Source organism: Crotalus tigris, unplaced genomic scaffold (genome assembly GCF_016545835.1).
Source record: "Crotalus tigris isolate CLP2741 ecotype Arizona unplaced genomic scaffold, ASM1654583v1 scf7180000017589.2436309, whole genome shotgun sequence".
In the NCBI taxonomy this organism is placed as follows: Eukaryota; Metazoa; Chordata; class Lepidosauria; order Squamata; family Viperidae; genus Crotalus; species Crotalus tigris.
Genome location: NW_024096495.1, coordinates 52,793 through 70,534, shown reverse-complemented (window position 1 = coordinate 70,534; position 17,742 = coordinate 52,793). Strand labels below are relative to the sequence as shown.

At 37.0% G+C, this 17,742-nt stretch overlaps 1 protein-coding gene across 1 annotated transcript in view; it reads right to left on the bottom strand.

The window, feature by feature from the left end:
- Positions 1 to 5,478: 5,478 nt before the first annotated feature.
- The window catches only part of LOC120316781 (phosphate-regulating neutral endopeptidase PHEX-like), a 59,079-nt gene continuing 46,815 nt past the window's right edge, over positions 5,479 to 17,742 (bottom strand). Inside the window, exons 6-11 of the mRNA XM_039362807.1 lie at positions 12,868 to 12,935; positions 12,429 to 12,559; positions 10,155 to 10,220; positions 9,919 to 10,023; positions 9,363 to 9,439; positions 5,479 to 7,597 (exon numbers count right to left, since the gene is read on the bottom strand). Coding sequence (XP_039218741.1) covers positions 7,495 to 7,597; positions 9,363 to 9,439; positions 9,919 to 10,023; positions 10,155 to 10,220; positions 12,429 to 12,559; positions 12,868 to 12,935 — 550 coding nt within the window. The 3' untranslated portion in view covers positions 5,479 to 7,494. The remainder of the gene's footprint in view (positions 7,598 to 9,362; positions 9,440 to 9,918; positions 10,024 to 10,154; positions 10,221 to 12,428; positions 12,560 to 12,867; positions 12,936 to 17,742) is intronic.

Sequence of the window (17,742 nt, the reverse complement as noted above, 5' to 3'; positions counted from 1 at the left end):
AAGTAGTATAATATTTCTAGAATATATGAAATGTTAAAACATTGAGATGGTGTATTTAAATGAAAAGTTTGGCTATTTAAAGGTAATGAATTTTGAGAAAAGTATGACTGATAAGAGTGGTCTGAATACTGAGGGGAAACTAAGCTTTAATAAAAAGTTTGAAAACAGGACATATAATGACTTAATAAGATGACTTTTTATAAATATAATGGAAACATAAACTGATTAGAAAATATGTCATATGTTGATGTTATCATAATGCATAAATACAAAAAAATGTTTATATTCAACTTGGTTTGTATTGAAAATATTAAGAATTATATTTGTTTAATGTAGGCAAAAGGAGATTATTATTGGAAGAAGAAAAGATCAAGAAATATATTACCAACTAACATATTGAATAATTGGAGAAATTAATTGTTATTGATTGTTTTGAGTACATGAACCCAGACAACACACTATTCACGAAACATTAAAGATTGTTATTGTAAAAAATTAATAAAATATATTTTTTTAAAAAAGAAGGCCTCACAGCTAACAATGCATGCTGTAGCAGAGCAAAAGCCAGAGGTCAAAGGACCTGCCTGCAGACCTCAGAAATAGGATTATTGCAAGGCACAGATCTGGGGAAGGCTACAATAAAATTTCTGCTGCACTGACAGTTCCTAAGAGCACAGTGATCTCCATAATTCTCAAATGGAGGAAGTTTGGCACAACCAAGACTTTTGGTTGCTGGTTGCACTGTCAAACTGAGCAATTGGGGGAGAAGGGCCTTAATAAGAGAGGCGATTAAGAACCCAATGATCACTCTGACTGAGCTCCAGAGATCCTATGTGGAGATGAGACAGAGTTCCAGAAGGACAACCATCACTGCATCCTTGCACCGATCTGGGCTTTATGGCAGAGTGGCTAGATGGAAGCCTCTCCTCAGTGCAAAACACATGAAAGCCCACTTGCAGATTGCAAAAAAGCACCTGAAGGACTCTCAGACTATGAGGAACAGGATTCTCTGGTTTGATGAATGCAAGATTAAACTGTTTGGCCTCAATTCTAAAGGTTATGTCATCACCTGCCCAATATCATCCCAACAGTGAAGCATGGTGCTGGAATCATCATGCTGTGGGGGTGTTTGCAGTAACAGGGACTGGGAGATGGGTCAGGATTGAGGAAAGTTGAATGGAGCAAAGTACAAGGATATCCTCAGTGAAAACCTGTTCCACAATGTTCAGGACCTCAGACGGGCCAAAGGTTCACTTTCCAACATGACAACGATCCTAAGCACACAGCCAAGACAACACAGGAGTGGTTTAGGGACAACTCTGTGAATGTCCTAGAGTGGCCCAGCCAGAGCCCTGATTTGAACCCTATTGAACAGCTCTGGAGGGACCTGAAAATGGCTGTCCACCAATGGTCACCATCCAACCTGACTCAGCTTGAAAAGATTTGCAAGGAAGAATGCCAGAAAATCCCCCAATCCAGTTATGCAAAGTTTGTTGCGTCATACCCAAAAAGACTCAAGCTTGTAATTGTTGCCAAAGTTGCTTCAAAAAAGTCTAAATACTTATGCCAATGTGGTATTTCAGTTTTTTTCTTTTTAAGAAATTTATAGACATTTCTAAAATTCTGTTTTCAGATTGTCATTATGGGATACTGAGTGTAGTTTAATGGGAAAAAATTAATTTCAACAAGTAGAATCAGGCTACAGCATAACAAAATTGACAAAAGTGAAGGGGAGTCTGAATAATTTCAATGCACTGTATAGTTATCATATACTATAGTTATACACTGTAACTATTTCTATTGGGACGTTGTCTAGATATTTTGAGTGTTGATAATATTGCTGTACCTGTACACATGTGTGAGTGACCTTTGTAATGAGCATGGCCCATCTATTGAAGGAAACAAACTTGCATGTTTTAATCCATGGACTTGAGTTAAATTGCATTTATAAATAAATTACAGCAACTTATTTTGTGTACATTATCAAACAAATTGCTGCACAGGAACTATAGTCTGAAGAAAATCATGTCCAAAATACTTAGAGACCATTTTTTTATAACAGCACTACTAATCCAAACATGTAAGCATTGACTTATGTCCAGTTATGACAGTCTTTCCTTTTTTCTCAGCACCTGGAAAACTATTATATCCGATGACAATCAAAGAGAAACTGTAGTGTTAATCCTAGTAACCTTGAGAAAATCTTCTATTAAATGATTTAAATGGAGGGGAACCAAGAATTTCTTTTCTGTCAAAAGAACTGCATGGCAGGATTTTTATTAAAGTGAACTACTACAGCATTTTCATTAATAATACAATGGAATTGAGACAATTGTGTGAAGAGAATTTAAGGCAAGAAATTTCCCTTGATTCTCTCTTTGCCTGACTAATTCTCATTTTTGTTCAATATTTTTTTTTGTTATTCATGAAAACAAATGATCAGAAATCTTTCAGAATATTACATATAAACAAACAAGTACAGCAAGTGCAGCAAAGTATATGTGTAGTCAGCACATGTGCTCAGATGGACATGGAACATATTGGGAAATGTGAAATGTAATTGGGAAATGTGAATGCTGAAGACCAATTCTGTTTAGAAATGTCAAATATGTGTTTGTTTATTTGCATTATATTGCTTTTGAATATATTTATACTCCATTTTCTCCTTCCACTCTTCCTTTCATATGCATCATCTTAAAACAATGCTTTTTCAATATTCTGTTTTCAGTATTAGTTTTCTAAAATTCAATACTCTTTCTAGGGATTCAGGTAAGTCTATTTTACAACCTACCTAGAGAGGACTTTGTGGAAAAAATTATAAGAAAATAGTCCCACAACTAAACTATGTTTAGCATTAGAGCATTTAATGCTACATAGCTGCAAAAGATGACTGCATCTTTTGTTGAATCAACTCTCTTTAGGCTGCATTAGCTATTTATTTTCAGGTAGAAACTTCAGTGTCAAGGTAATTTCCTACCCCCAATCCTATGACATCATCTATTTAAAAAAAAAATTCCTCCTGTCAAAGAGGAAGTTAATTAATGTAGTTCAAGCCTCCTGGCTCTTTTGATGCTTGACTGACCAGTTTCCATGGATTCCTACTATCACAAAATGTGCAACTGAGAGGCATAATTTGTTTTTCTTGTGAAGGTAAATATAAACATTGTGTCAAAGGCAAATATGCCACATTCTAAATTATGATTTTTATCTGATGAGATAAGGTTATTAGGGCATATCAAAGCTCTAGTCTCACCATTTAAATGTTTAGAAATGAGCCATATTGAATTTCTGGTTGGCTAGCTCCCTATAAATGTTTTCAGGTTTTCTGCAAGAAGAAGAACAAGAGAAAAACACAGCAGAGTTTAGTATTATGGCTAAAGTTATTTTAATATTATCTGTTTTAACAACATTCAGATAACAATCAGAAGATGAAACCATGTTTTGAATTTATTTCCATTTAAAAAAAGACAAAATCCTTCAGGTACATTTTTCTCTTAATATTAGAAGCATCTATCTGAAAACAATTCTTACTTTAGTACAAATTATGAGAAAACTCTCATCCCCTGAGGTCTCTTAGCATAGATCTTAGTTGGAAATAAGCACGCAAAAGGTGCTTAGGGTGGCCAAGTATAGAATTTGTATTCAGATTTTTTGTTACAATGAATATAGAGATATAGCAAAGTTATGATTAATATTTTCATAATCCAAAAAGAGTCTTTTGTAAATAACCCTATCCTTTCCTGTTATTTGTGCTGCACTGTGAGCACAATATTTAACTATGGCTAAGGGGTGCAGTGGCCTAGTTTCTAAGACACTGAGCTTGTCAACCAGAAGGCTGGCAATTCGAGACCTATGTGACTGGGTGAGCTTCCATTCTTGCCCCAGTTCCTGGCAACTTAGCAGTTCAAAAGCAGGCAAATGCAAATGTATAAATAGGCACCACTTTGGTGAGAAGGTAACAGCGTTCCGAGCACCTCAGAATATAGTCATGTCAGCCAGATGACTGTAGAGGTATCTTCAGACAATGCTGGCTCCCTCAGCTCAAATGCTTATATACAAATTCTCAAAATTTGGGGAACAAACAGGGTGAACTTGAATTATTAATACATGAAGGTAGATATGATATAGCTGGAATTACTGAAACTTGGTGGGATGAAAACCATGACTGGAACATACTGATAGAAGGATACAAACTGTTCAAAAAAACCAGACCCTATAAAAGAAGAGGTGGAGTCGCACTATATGTAAAAGACCACTATATTGTTATCGAAATGCATGAGATCAAAGATGAAAACCTCCTAGAATGCATATGGATCAATATAAAAGAAAAAAAGAATGACCTTGCCATAGGTGTATATTACAGGCCACCCAACCAAGCAGAAAAAATAGATGTACTTTTTGCTAATCAACTAACAAATATATGTAGGAAACACAGTATAATAGTAATGGGGGACTTCAGTTACCCTGACATCAAGTGGAAAACTAATTTTACACCAAATGAGAAATCAAATAGGTTCCTGACCATACTAGCTGACAACTTTTGTTATCCAAAAGGTAGAGGAGGGAACTAGAGGGACAGAAACTTTGGGAGGGAGTGACCATGTCATTCTGGAATTCAATATAATGCAAACACAAGAAATAGAATATAATGATACCAGAGTCTTAGATTTTAAAAGAGCTGATTTTAACAAATTCAGAGAGAGCTTGGGAAAGATTTGCTGGATGAAAATCCTAAAGGGGAAAACAACTCAAGAAGGTTAGAAAACTTTGAAAAATATGATCATAAAAGCCCAGTCCAGTTTTGGTCTCCACACTATAAAAAAGAAGTTGAGACTCTAGAAAGAGTGCAGAGAAGAGCAACAAATATGATTAGGGGACTGGAGGCTAAAACATATGAAGAACAGTTACAGGGACTGTGCATGGCTAGTCTAGTGAAGAGAAGGACCAGGGGAGACATGATAGCAGTGTTGCAATATTTGAGGGGCTGTTCAAAGCACCTGAAAGCCACACAAGGAATAAAGGAAGGAAACTGATCAAGGAGACAGTCAACCTAGAAATAAGGAGAAATTTTCTGACAGTGAGAACAATCAACTAATGGAACAGCTTGCCTTCAGAAGTTGTGGGAGCTTCATCACTGGAAGCTTTCAAGAAGAGACTGGACTGCCATCCATCAGAAATGTATAGGGTCTCCTGCTTGGAAAAAGAGGGTTGGACTAGATGACCTATAAGACTAGATGACCTATAATAACTCTGTTATTCTATTCCTCCAAGCTTGGAAAAGGAGATGAGCACTGCCTCCTAGAGTCAGACACAACTGGACCAGGGAAACCTTTACCTTTTAAAGACTCGATTTAGAATTGCCCTGCCCATATAATATTAGCACAGATGCTCCTTTATAGGCAACTGAATAGTGTTTGGTACTTGGATACCTTTCTTCTTATTCACATTAAGAAAAAGAAAACAAAAAATATATTGGAGTAGTCTTGCAAGATTTATTTGTTAAAAACTTATCACATTTTTTTTCACGTGAACTCAAAAGCAGATAACAGTAGAAAATGTCATACGATATATAAAACCACTGTCATTTCAATTATCTTCATCTGTGATTTGAGAATGGTTATATTATATAATCATTAACAAAATTATCCTATTTCAAACAATTTTAAAAATGGATATATTTAAGCAATTAAAAAAAACAGGAAAATGATATAAGATTATCTCACTCTTTACTGAAATCTTTACTAGCAAGAATCCTACTGTTACTATAATATAGTTAACATTTTCTATCTATGGGATCTTTTTATATTGTGATCCTAAGGCTCTAAAGTGACCCTGCTACAGTAATGGTCTCCACAGAATCAATGCTGTCACTGCATGCCCTCCTTGGTCTCTTTTGCAGTAGAGATTCCTAAACCTAAAATACTAGAAATGGTCAAGACTTTTGAAGTAAATTATAATTGACTCCCTTGAGTCCATCTGCAGCTATGAATTGGCATTGTCATTTCCAATATATCTGCAAAACTCTGGAATTATTGAATCAATTCTGGCACTACACCCAGCGTAACCCAAGTTTGGAACTCTCTTAAGACAAAGTATTGCTAGGTTCCAATCAGAAGCTGCCCCTTTAATCCTTCCTACTCCAAAATTAGCATCAAACCAACATTAAACAATACTCCAATCAAGAAACTGCCAAAGAAGCCAACAGTAAACAGCCCAACCAAAGAATTTCTAAGACCAGCCCCACCAACAATGACAAGGCAAGCTACTAGAATATATAAACTGACAGCAAACTGCACACCTTACTAGCACTGATGATGTTACCTAGTTTGGGTAATGAAACATCTGCAAGAAAACAAGCAAGTTCAGAGAGCATCAAGGATCCCTCCTTTCTACTTTGCAAGGAAGTGGTGGTATCTGGGAGGAAGTTCTTCACTTCTTAAAACAAGTAGACATTCTGTAATGGTACAAAACATCTGCCTCTTTTCCCAATTCTGTTCAAGCCTAGATCAGTATATTAGGTAAATTAAACTCACTCATGTAGAAAATTTACTCTTTGAGTATTATCAAAAGCATCTGTCATGAGGCCAATGTGCAGTTAGCTGAGCAAAGATTTAATGATGTACCTACATTTTTATATATTTAACCAATGTGGAGGCAAATAGCTACAATATCTATATGTGGAGAAAGTGCTTAAACTGATATTATAGGATCATGCATCTGAGTATATTTCTGTTTCAAACTTACTTTTTTATTATATTATAAAATAAATGATGTCCACAATTCAGGTAAAATATTTGTAATACAATTTTTTCGATTTGTAATTGTAATTGAAAAATAGATTGTGAGTTTGTGTGCATCATACAGCTATGCATGTGCAATCTTAGGTAGAAGAAAACATGCACGTCTGAAGCCGAGACTGAACCCAGTGGGCCTCCTTTGTATATTCCACCATGTAGCTCAGAGTAGCAATGGAAAGAGAATAGATTAAGTGGCCTTATTCTTAAAGTTCCGGTCCCAAATATCTCTCTGATCAACATTTCAAGAAGGCAGATGAAAGATGCATGTGACTGCTGAAAATCAGAAGATTTTACTGAACATCTGGGTTTATATAATTGGAGATATAGTTTGACTAATTTCAAATATCAGCATAACTGCTATAAAAAATATATAAATGTACCATTGTAATCTTGTAATGTTGATGTTGCTTTGCTTCATAGCAATGAGAATACTATAGTACAAATTTGTACATGTAATGAACTTTATAAAGGACACCTTTTTTTAAAAAAAAATTGCCTGTTCTTTTCTACATACTACATTTTGAATTATCCCGTGCTTGTGAACAAGCAATTCAATAATGGCGGCTGGTTGGGTCCCAGGATGGGAATGTTACAAAGCAAAATAATATTGGTCTGCACTTGATCAATGTAATTCTGAAGCAATAGTAGGCCAGTAAAATGAAGGCATGATTTCTGTACAGGGATTCCAGAGGAAGCGCTACCAAATTCGACAGGAATCTGCACCTCGATTCATTGTAGTATTTTCTGGACAGTTGAAAGCTTTCCGGAATTCCTCAAAATTACTCATAGCACCAATAACTCTAAAGTAGAGAAAGAAAAGGTAAATTTGCAAATTAGTTTAATACTGTGCCTCATATTCTCAATATATATACTTGTAGTGATTTCAGGCCACAATAAGCCTTCATTTTGATTTCCTGCAGAGAAACATATGCTAATCCAAGCTAGCCCTGCTACTGCATCATGCCATTTCAACTAACATATAAAATCTTTTAAAAGGCTCACCACTTTAATGTACCCGGGTACATTAGGTGATGTTATTTGATAAGTTCTGGAGACAAGACGCCCAAGGACAAGATACAACCTTGTTGATGAAGATATACCATTAATTTGTATAATGTCATTCCCCCTCGGCTCCTGCTTGTTTGTTGTCTGCAGCAGCACATTAAACAGGGATCTCAACAGCAGTGCCTGAAATTTTATCCCGATAGTTTTCTTTCTTGAACATAGTTGATATATTATCAATAATTCATGTACTTTACATTAGATTTAACTTTACTTTTAATTGTTGAAGCTGTTTTTTCATTAAAAGTGTCCATTTGATCCAGTATCATTCAAGCTTTTCAACATTATCTAAGCTCCCTATTTAAACAAAAAACAAAAAAAATTGTGTCATAATTGCATTATTATTGTCCTTCACTGCCTAACGCATCCTATGGGGGGAAACTATGTTACTGGAAGATGTATTTTCTCATTCCAAATGTTTATCCATGTGAGTGTTTTTAATCCTTCTCTTTCAGAAGAGAGGCATTTGGGCAACAAATCTTTTAAACACAGATAAAGCTAAAAGAGGATTCTTAGCACCTTTCTATGGATGCAATTACATTTCTAAGGATATATGAAATAACTCCACAGTTAAGGATGAAGAAGAGAACTGTGTGAGTCGGGATTTAGGTTTGATATAAACTTGTTGGATGTTGAATACACTTCTCCTTTAAATATTGGCAGGAAATTGCACTAAAAAAATTGCAATAGAAATTCCTGTTCTAGGAAAGGCTGATTATTTCAAAAAATAGTAATTTAAAATACTATTTCATTAATTATGATTGTATATAATAATGTGTTTTAATATATTTAAGCTTCCTACAGTCTCCAAGTGGTATTCAAAACATTAAAAAATAAAATGCAGCATTAAAATACAGCAGAACAAATAAAAAGCAGTGTAAAAACATTCACCCCACAGAAATAATGGAACAGTTTGGGTAATGAAACTGTGTTGTTGGGCCACAATGCACAAGCTTTTGCTGGATCCAGGATACAAATAAGCAAGAATTGCCTTCAATTGTGCAAATATTTGGGTGTGTGCATTTGCCAGAAAAAGAAAACAATCCTCTTACCCACATGTCTAGACCTGATGTAATGTGTTGACCTGTGGGGTCGGTTGGCCCATACCCATGATTATAATGCTACACTTAGATTCAGAATACTAGAATAAATGTTAATAAATTAAAATCCACACAGCTAAATGTTACCGAGAAGAGAAACTACTACCTGGAAAGAAGAAAATCATATATCCCACCCCAATTTTATCTCCCTTCTACTAATCAGCTTCTTGAGGCTGGAAAAACAAATCTCTGGAAATGATGTACTATAGAATATCAAGACGGAAAATAAAGCGAAGGGAGAGAAATACATAATATATGAGTTCTTGCAGAACAACAGAGTGGTTAAAAGAAATTGTCACATTTCTTAACTAATCAGAACAGCTGTTTATATTAGTTCTATTATACCTGCCTGATTTACTGCATTATGGTAATTGCAAAAAAAAAGGGAAGCAAGTGAAAATACCTGAACTGAGGGGGACTGTGAACTCCAGTGTAGATTTGTTCTCTTGCAGCTTCTAGTTTAAATGAATTGCACCTCACCTAGGATAAGTGGTTAGATAATTAGATAAAAGAAGTAGTTAAATATTTCTGAACCTTTTTCATGATCCAGCTTGTAACCAATGGCAGAAATAGTTGTCTGTAGTCTATGTGAATTGGAGACAAATTATGCACAAAGCCATTCAACATTGTGCTGTAAAAGGGAATTTGGACTGCCCTTGAAATTTCTTTCTCTTCAGCAACTAGAAAGCCGAAAAGGAATGAACCATCATTCCTTTTCGGCTTTGTATGTACTTTACATCTTTTTGTACTTTACATGGTATGGTATTGTGGAAAAAAGAATCTGAAGAGAGGCCTTGTAATTTGTTCCTTTTTGAAGGGAAGGGAAGGAGCCAGCCATTGGTAATAATCTACAATTTATGAAAATGACATTCTTTTGGTAATCAAGCAGACTTGTCTGCTCAACATACCATGAACAGCTAAATATGCGTATCCATTATGAAATGTTATGTACTACTCACATGAGCATAACTCAGAAAGAAGAGCTGGTTATGAGTGAAGTCAATGCCTGGTAGTAGAGCCTCTTCCTCTCCTTGTCTCTTTTCTTTGACCCATTTCCTATAGGCCTGATGTGAGACATAATGAACACATTGAAGGCAGTGCAGGTTTCACCAGCCCTTTTTCCTACAATAGCATATTGGGGCAGGTGGGGCGGACCATGTATTGGTCTGCACTTAGAAACAAAAGAGCTGCCTACCCCAAAAGCCTCTCGCAACCCTCCGTTATCTGCAATGTTTTCTGCCAAAGTCCTTTTCCCTTTTATCTAGGAATAAGAATATTGTAAATTAACATGGTTTCTCAACCCACATCAAATTTTTCCATATAACTGGGGAAAAATACAAGGGTATGACAAATACTTTCAGATTTATTCTCAGATTATTACTGGGGGACAGTATTATATATACCTGGATATAGTTGTCACAGGGTGAGTAGCAGGGATCTTAATCAATGCAGTACATAATCTGTTCATGTAATGTGATCTAATGTCATATCAATGCATAACGGCAGGCAAAGTACTGGTAGTCCTTATTTAATAGTCACAATTGGGACCAGCAACTCTGTTGCTAAGTAGTAGTTGATAAGTGAGACATCATGTGACTGCAACTTGCAATTCCACTGTCAGCTTCTTTATAGAACTCTACTTGTCAGAAGCCAGCTGTGGAGCAGGCAAATGGCAATAATTCAGCCAGGGGAAAGTGGTGGCCATCCTAGGTGTAAGGAACAGTTGTAAAGTTACTTTTTTAGTATTGTTGTAACTTTGAACACTTGCTAAACAGGGCAGTCTTTAAATGAGGACTATCTGTAGGCAAAGCTGGAAAAAATGTTTTTTATATATTCATGAAGTTGCCTGCAGCATTACAGCTGTTGAAAAAGTGAAGAAATAAGCTGCCTTTTAAACCATTTTGGCTACTATGCAGCATTAGTGCTTAAGTTTTCCAAGGAATCCAGTCAGTGGATCCTATTGCTTCAAATTCCTTTTTTTCCTTCTACTGGATGGATGGATGGAATGGATGGATGAGATAGAGCAGGGCTTTTCAACTGGTGGTACTTTAGCACCTGGCAAGTGGTACGCGACCCCTAGCCAAGTGTAGTGGGGGAGGGAGCGAGCCAAAGCAGCAATGCACAGGCCTGGAGGAGATCAGCTGGAGCTGCAGGGCTCTGCAGAAGTGCCAGGATCTGTATATGCGACGGCATGCTGGTTGGAGCTCCCGACGTACCCAGAAGAGAAAAGAAGGAGGAGGAGGGCGGAGAGAGAAGAAACTATAAAAGGGGCAGGTTTTGGTGGGAGAGGGAGAGAAAAAACACACAGAGAAAGAGAGAGATTAGAAGAGGCTTTTGTTAGCAAAGCAATGAGGAGAGAGAGACCGAGAGGGTCCTTTACAAGTGATGGAGGAGTGAGCAAGCAAGCGAGCAAGTGGACTTTGGAAACAGCAGCAGTGAGTGAGCGAGCGAGTGAGCAAGCGGCCTTTGGAAGCAATGGCAACATGTGAGGAACGTGTGAGTGAGAGAGAGAGTGGGAGGCTTTTGGAAGCAAAGGCAACATGTGAGCAACGTGTGAGTGAGAGAATGAGAGAGCAGGAGGCTTTGCAAGCAACATGTGAGTGAGCGAAAGAGGGAGCGAGAGGCTTTGCAAGCAACATGTGAGCGAAAGAGTGAGCAGGAAACTTTATGAGCAATGCATGAATGAGCGAAAGAGTGAGCAGGAGTCTTTGCAAGCAAAGGGTGAGAGGGGGGGCTTTTGTGAGGAAGAGTGAGAAAAAAGGGAAAAGTGAGGGGGAGAAGGGAAAAAGAAAAGGCATTGACTTCTGACTTCCACTGTTGCAGTAAGAAGGAAGCATTAACAATGAACCTCAACTTTTTACTTTTCCATAATATTATAAACTAGCCATTTCTATAAAAACAAATGAACCTAACCAGTAAAGCCAAATCCCGCCCCCTCCCCTTTTTTTTTAGTCATCAAGTTTTTGACACCTTGCTAAGCACTGGTGATACTCAAATATTGTCATGTACTAAAAATGGTACAATCTGTGAAAAGATTGAAAAGCCCTGAGATAGAGATTAGATATAGACAGATAGTCAGACAGACAGACAGAGAGAGAGAATCAAAAGCTATAAAGGAATACAGCTTTAACATTACCTATTTGCATTGTTATTTACAGCTATTTAATTGCATAGGTGTGTAATGAATAATTAAGCAAGCATCAGTGGTTTCCCATCACTTCATCTCTCTGCCTTGAAATTAAAGGAAAAAGCGAGGAAAAGCATTGGAAAATAAGTAAGTCTTTAAAACCTTTGCCACCAGCCACAGAAGCCAGCTGTAATTAATATATCTAGCTAAAAAGAAAAAAATATGCTATAAGCTATATAAAAAAGGCAAACATCAAAATGCCATGATGATATATTACTGCTGATTGTTCCAGATTTAGTTTGATTGATCCAAATCAGTTTAAGCCAAACATCCTAAACTTACATTCAACCCTGCTTTCTTCCAGTAATAGCTGTTGTATTGATTGACCATGCATTTTGTTTTCTCTTTGAATTTTTCTTCTGACTGCAAGGACCACCAAGGATTCAAATTTCCATTCTTGTCATATTTGCGACCTGCATTTCCATTTTCAAGGGGGAAAAATGCAAAGCATAGTATAAATAAAATACAGATTTCTTAAAACTTAACCCAGAAACATTTCCTTTAAAAGAATCACTTCACTGTTTATATTAACCTTAAAATATACATAAATAGAAACAAGAATTTAATGCATGATTAGCTATTTTCACTTAAAAGACCAGAAACACTACATCTCCATATTGCTTTGGAATGTATGTGAGATTTGCATTTAGAGTTCATCATTTTTATTCCTCCAAAATTAGTCTTCCTTTTTAACCAGATTTTAAGAATCTAAATAACTCACCATTGTTATCAAATCCATGAGTAAATTCATGCCCAACAATAACTCCGATAGCACCATAGCTTAATGACCTGAAAAAGAAAAGAATTTTGAGATCGAGTAGAATTTCCATTCAGTTTTATGTAAACTGGAAGAAAGTATATTTAAAGATATCATTGAAGAAAACCACTATTATTTGAAAAACATTAGCAGAAATTTAAAAAATTCTTAGTTTGTAAAAAGCAAATGGAAGTGAGCTAATATACACAAAAGGTACATTTAACTTATTTGACTACATTAAATATAGTGCTATCTCAAATATAATTCTCTATGAAAAACTTAATGGCATATGATGAATGCAGTTTTAATTAGCAGTCACATTGGATGTTTTTATATTAATGGACAAATCACAGTTCAGTGTTACATTTCTATCAACCATTTTCAAGGCTGCTCACAATTAACCTTTTGGAATCAATTACTAGCCCTGCAGTACCAAGTAGATAAACTTTGTATTTGTCACAGCAGAGCAAAGAGCTTCTCTTAACAACTGCAATTTCCAAACATGCAAAAAAAGTTCAAGCTAATTAAATTGTCAAAAGAATATTGAATATCTTTTTTTCATATAAGCCAAATATGGCTCATAGGTTGTCTTAAATCACATTTGATGGAGAGAGGTCCAAAGTATAAATAGTCAAATGTATTAGAATGGAGTATGCTTGCAGTAATACCAAATTGCTGGTGCTTATTATTTATGCCTTTATTGGGAGATATTTATTTGTAATGATGTAAGAGTAAAATTATTTAATGTCATAAGAATATAAAAGCTTTTTTGTAATCTTACAGTTTAAAACAGTGGTGGGATTCAGCTGGTTCACTTCGGCAGAACCGGTAGCTAATTTTTTGTTGCCCAGGCCCAGAATGGACTTCTGGAAGCAGCATCTACACAGAGAACCGGTTGTTCACATATTTGGATCCCACCACTGGTTTAAAACCACAAAATGGAAGAAGAAGGAAGGGAAAGGGAAGATGTGCAAGTTTAGTTAAATATCAGACTAAAGAGATAAGTTTCTAAAATATACTAGTGAAAGGAAACCCATGGTTCTCATGTTCTTAAGAACTGAAATAGCAGGAAGGAATAAAGGAATATGGAAGTAGTCGTGGAATGAAAGCATAGCTTTTAGTTTTTGAAGGGTCAACTTTTCAATGAGGAAAGTGAAACTTGACTAACTACTTCCAGAAGGCATAGTTTTCATCCTACTTTATTCTCAGAAATCACTTGAAAGCTAACGTTTGATGGTTTTCACCTGAGCTGAATTCAAAATGGTGAAGACAGACAGGAAATCACATTGCAATCAATTATTCCTGTATCCAACCAATAACAGAGTTTTAAAAGTGGGTATCAAAGAATATTCTGTCCCTGAGCTATCAGATCTGGAGTAACAAAAATCCCATTGCTCCTTCAATGTGTACACAAACATACATTCAATTATATTGTCATATATGTTGTATAAAGGAAAGGAAAGGAAAGGAAAGGAAAGGAAGAAGGAAGGAAGGAAGGAAGGAAGGAAGGAAGGAAGGAAGGAAGGAAGGAAGGAAGGAAGGAAGGAAGGAAGGAAGGAAGGAAGGAAGGAAGGAAGGAAGGAAACATTATTGTTGGGAAATAGGCCATTTTTTCTGTTTATATTAAAACACTTCTGTTCAAGTGTACCCAAAAGATAATATGATGGCATTTTTACAGCCAGACACTTTTCACAATAACTTTAATAATGGCTGAATGTTGCAGTATGAGTCATTATAAAATCATGCCAGGGAAAGATGGCTCCCTGAGGCCAGAAGTTAGGAGTTGAGTAACATAAAATATAGGTACAAGTTACATATATAATCCAGGAAATTCAGATTTACTATTTTTTTAAGAGAGATTGTGAAGTTGATGTTGGGAAAGTTTTGGAAATGGAATTGAATTTTGGGAATTTGCATTAGATTATGCTGCTATTTCATTTTCTGTTGTTTTGTATTTTATTTCTTGAGGACATTGAGCAGCTAAAACAATTTTCTTTAAAAATGCAAAGCTAAAGTCTGCATAAAATGCAGTTTGTCCCCTCTGCTAGTGAGTGAAACATGAGGAAGTCACTATTGGGTGAACAAATACAGAGGTTGCACACTAAACATAAACCAAGAAACAAGTGCATTGCATTTCCCAAGCTCTTAGAAAATCTCACTCCTTTTAAAAATAATTATTAATGAAATAAACAAAATATAGCAGTAATTGTATGTTTGTGTGTGCATGTATTAAAACGTCCAAAAATACAACTCCATATAATATTAACAAATAGATGTTTTTAAAATATGATTAAATCTAGGTTATAATGAAATCTATTTATTACAGACATAAGGCCAGATTCAGTAAAATATACAATAGTCAAACTGTTGTATACCTCTCTATATATAACATAAAAGCAAAGTAATATGAAATGTGTATATGTAGGTATAGATTAATTGCTAGATTGATGAGGGGGGGAGAGAGAGAGAGCTAAAAATATAGAGAGAGCCATCCTGATATAGTGGTTAAGGCATATGAAGAATGGCTGCAGGACTTGGGTTTTGCTAATCTAAAAAGAAGAAGAAATAGGGGAGACATTGTAGCAGTATTCCAGTATTTGAGGGGTGCCACAAAGAAGAGGGGGTCACATTATTCACCAAAGTACCAGAGAGCAGGACAAGAAACAATGGTTGGAAACTGCTCAAAGAGAAGCAACCTGGAATTAAGGAGAAACTTCCTACAAGTGAGGACAATTAACCAGTGGAACAGCTTGCCTCCAGAAATCATGGGCGCTCTGTCACTTGAGGTTTTTAAGAAGAGGCTAGACAGTCACTTGTCTGAGATTGTACAGATTCTCCTGCTTGAATGGGGGGCTGGACTAGAAAACCTGCAAGGTCCCTTCCAGCTCTATTCTATTCTAGCATCAAGCTAGAAACTGGAAGACTGTGGTTCTAATCCCACAAGCTGGGTAACCTTAGGCTAGCACCTTCTCTCAGCCCCAGGAAAAATGCAATGGCAAACCACTTCTGAAAAACCTTGACAAGAAAACAGCTGGACTTGTCCAGGCAGTATTCAAAAATTGGACAGGACTAAACAGAAATGTAATGTAATGTAATGTAAATATGATATGAGGTATGATATGATATGATGTGATATGATATGATACGATACGATACGATACGATATATGATGTGGGATTCAGCTGGTTCGCACCGGTTCAGCAGAACCAATATCTAATTTTTTGTTGAATTTGGAGAACTGGTTATCATAAATCTATGTTTTCTGGAACACATCCAGTTTTCATTCAACTTTCTTCCAGGCAGGGAATAAGAAAACCCTTCCCAAAAGTCCAAGAGATGAGTGACGGAAATCAAACAGAGACACAGCATCTTCGGTCAAGTCAGCTGCCCCCCCACCTTTTCCTTTTCATTCCCCTCCCAAGCAGGATGGCCATATTATGGAGGATGGGCCTTACCCGGTCCCCCTCTGCCATTTTGGAGCCAGGGGGAGTGACGGCAAAAGGCTCTTCCATCGCTGCGCATCTGCTGCTGGAGGGGCTTTCTTCGGTCCCCACTGCCTCCTCCTCCACCAACTCTCCCGTGACCTGTGCCATGACCAGGGAGCACAAGCCTCCCCTGCTGCCTCCTTCTGCCAGCCCTAGTATCCCTCCACCAGCCCTCCATCACCACCACTGCACTTTCTTTCTACAGTAAGCTCTGGGAAAACTATGCCAGCTGGAGCTGAGCAAAGAAGACCAAGCTCCCCTTCCCCTTCAATGGTTCTGCAAAGCCCTTGAGAAGTGGATCCACTTCCCGCAGAGCTGGCCCAATCCGCTCCTCAAGGGCTTTGCGGCATATAAATAAAATAAAATAAAATAAATAAATAAATCATCGGGGCAGGGAAGCCTGGCCTTCCTTGCCCAGCTCCAGCTGGTATAGTTTTCCTGGAGATTACCATAGCATCCTTCCATATGAAGCATCCTTCCTTTCCTCCCTTCTACTAGGAGGAAAGCAGCAGAAAATGGGGCTACCATTTCCAGAACAGAGAAGGGAGATGTGGGCCCATGCAGGGCAGCAAGAAAATGTGGACCAGTGATCACTGCGCAGAGAAAGGAAAGAAGGAAAAAAGACTTAAGGACATCCAGGGAGGCGAAGGAAGTTACTGTAAACCGCCTTTCTCCTTTTCTCCCTTTCTCAGCTGGGATGGAAGCAGCCCACATTGGCTGCTGCTTCGTGCAAGTGAATGCGACCTTGGTGACCAAGGCTCCTCAGGGCCATTTGAGATGTTTTGTTTCTAGGTGGTGGTGGGTGAAACCAACCACCCTGCAGCAGTTTTCCACCTCTGCCTCTTCCTCAGGCGGCTTACTCCACCGTCCCACCCCCCTTTACTTTTAGCATTCAGGGAAGCCTGTGCCTTCATATATTCTTAAGTTGCTCTTCAGGCAGAGAACCAGTTGTTAAATTATTTGAATCCCACCACTGCATGCATGCATATATATTATAAAAAGTATATCCAATTTTAATTAATTGTGTGATGTGTTCTACAGATGGCGGTACAAAACTGGGTGACTTGGAGAGATACTTTTGAGTCCTTGTCTAAAAGATGTAATATTAAATGAATGAAAGGAGCAGTACAGTAACAAATGGCTTAGAGTTTATTGAGCCATTACTACATGGACAAAACTGGAAAGACATAGGAGTATGTTTAAAACATCCAAAAGGAACTGCTGTGGGTAACACATCCAGCCTAGGTAAAGTGAAATCTAGATTATATGGAAACATATTATCCCATCTTCTAAATTTATATTTTTAAATACAAAGTCGTTTTAAAAACTGAAACCTCTGAAAGGGATGGACCAA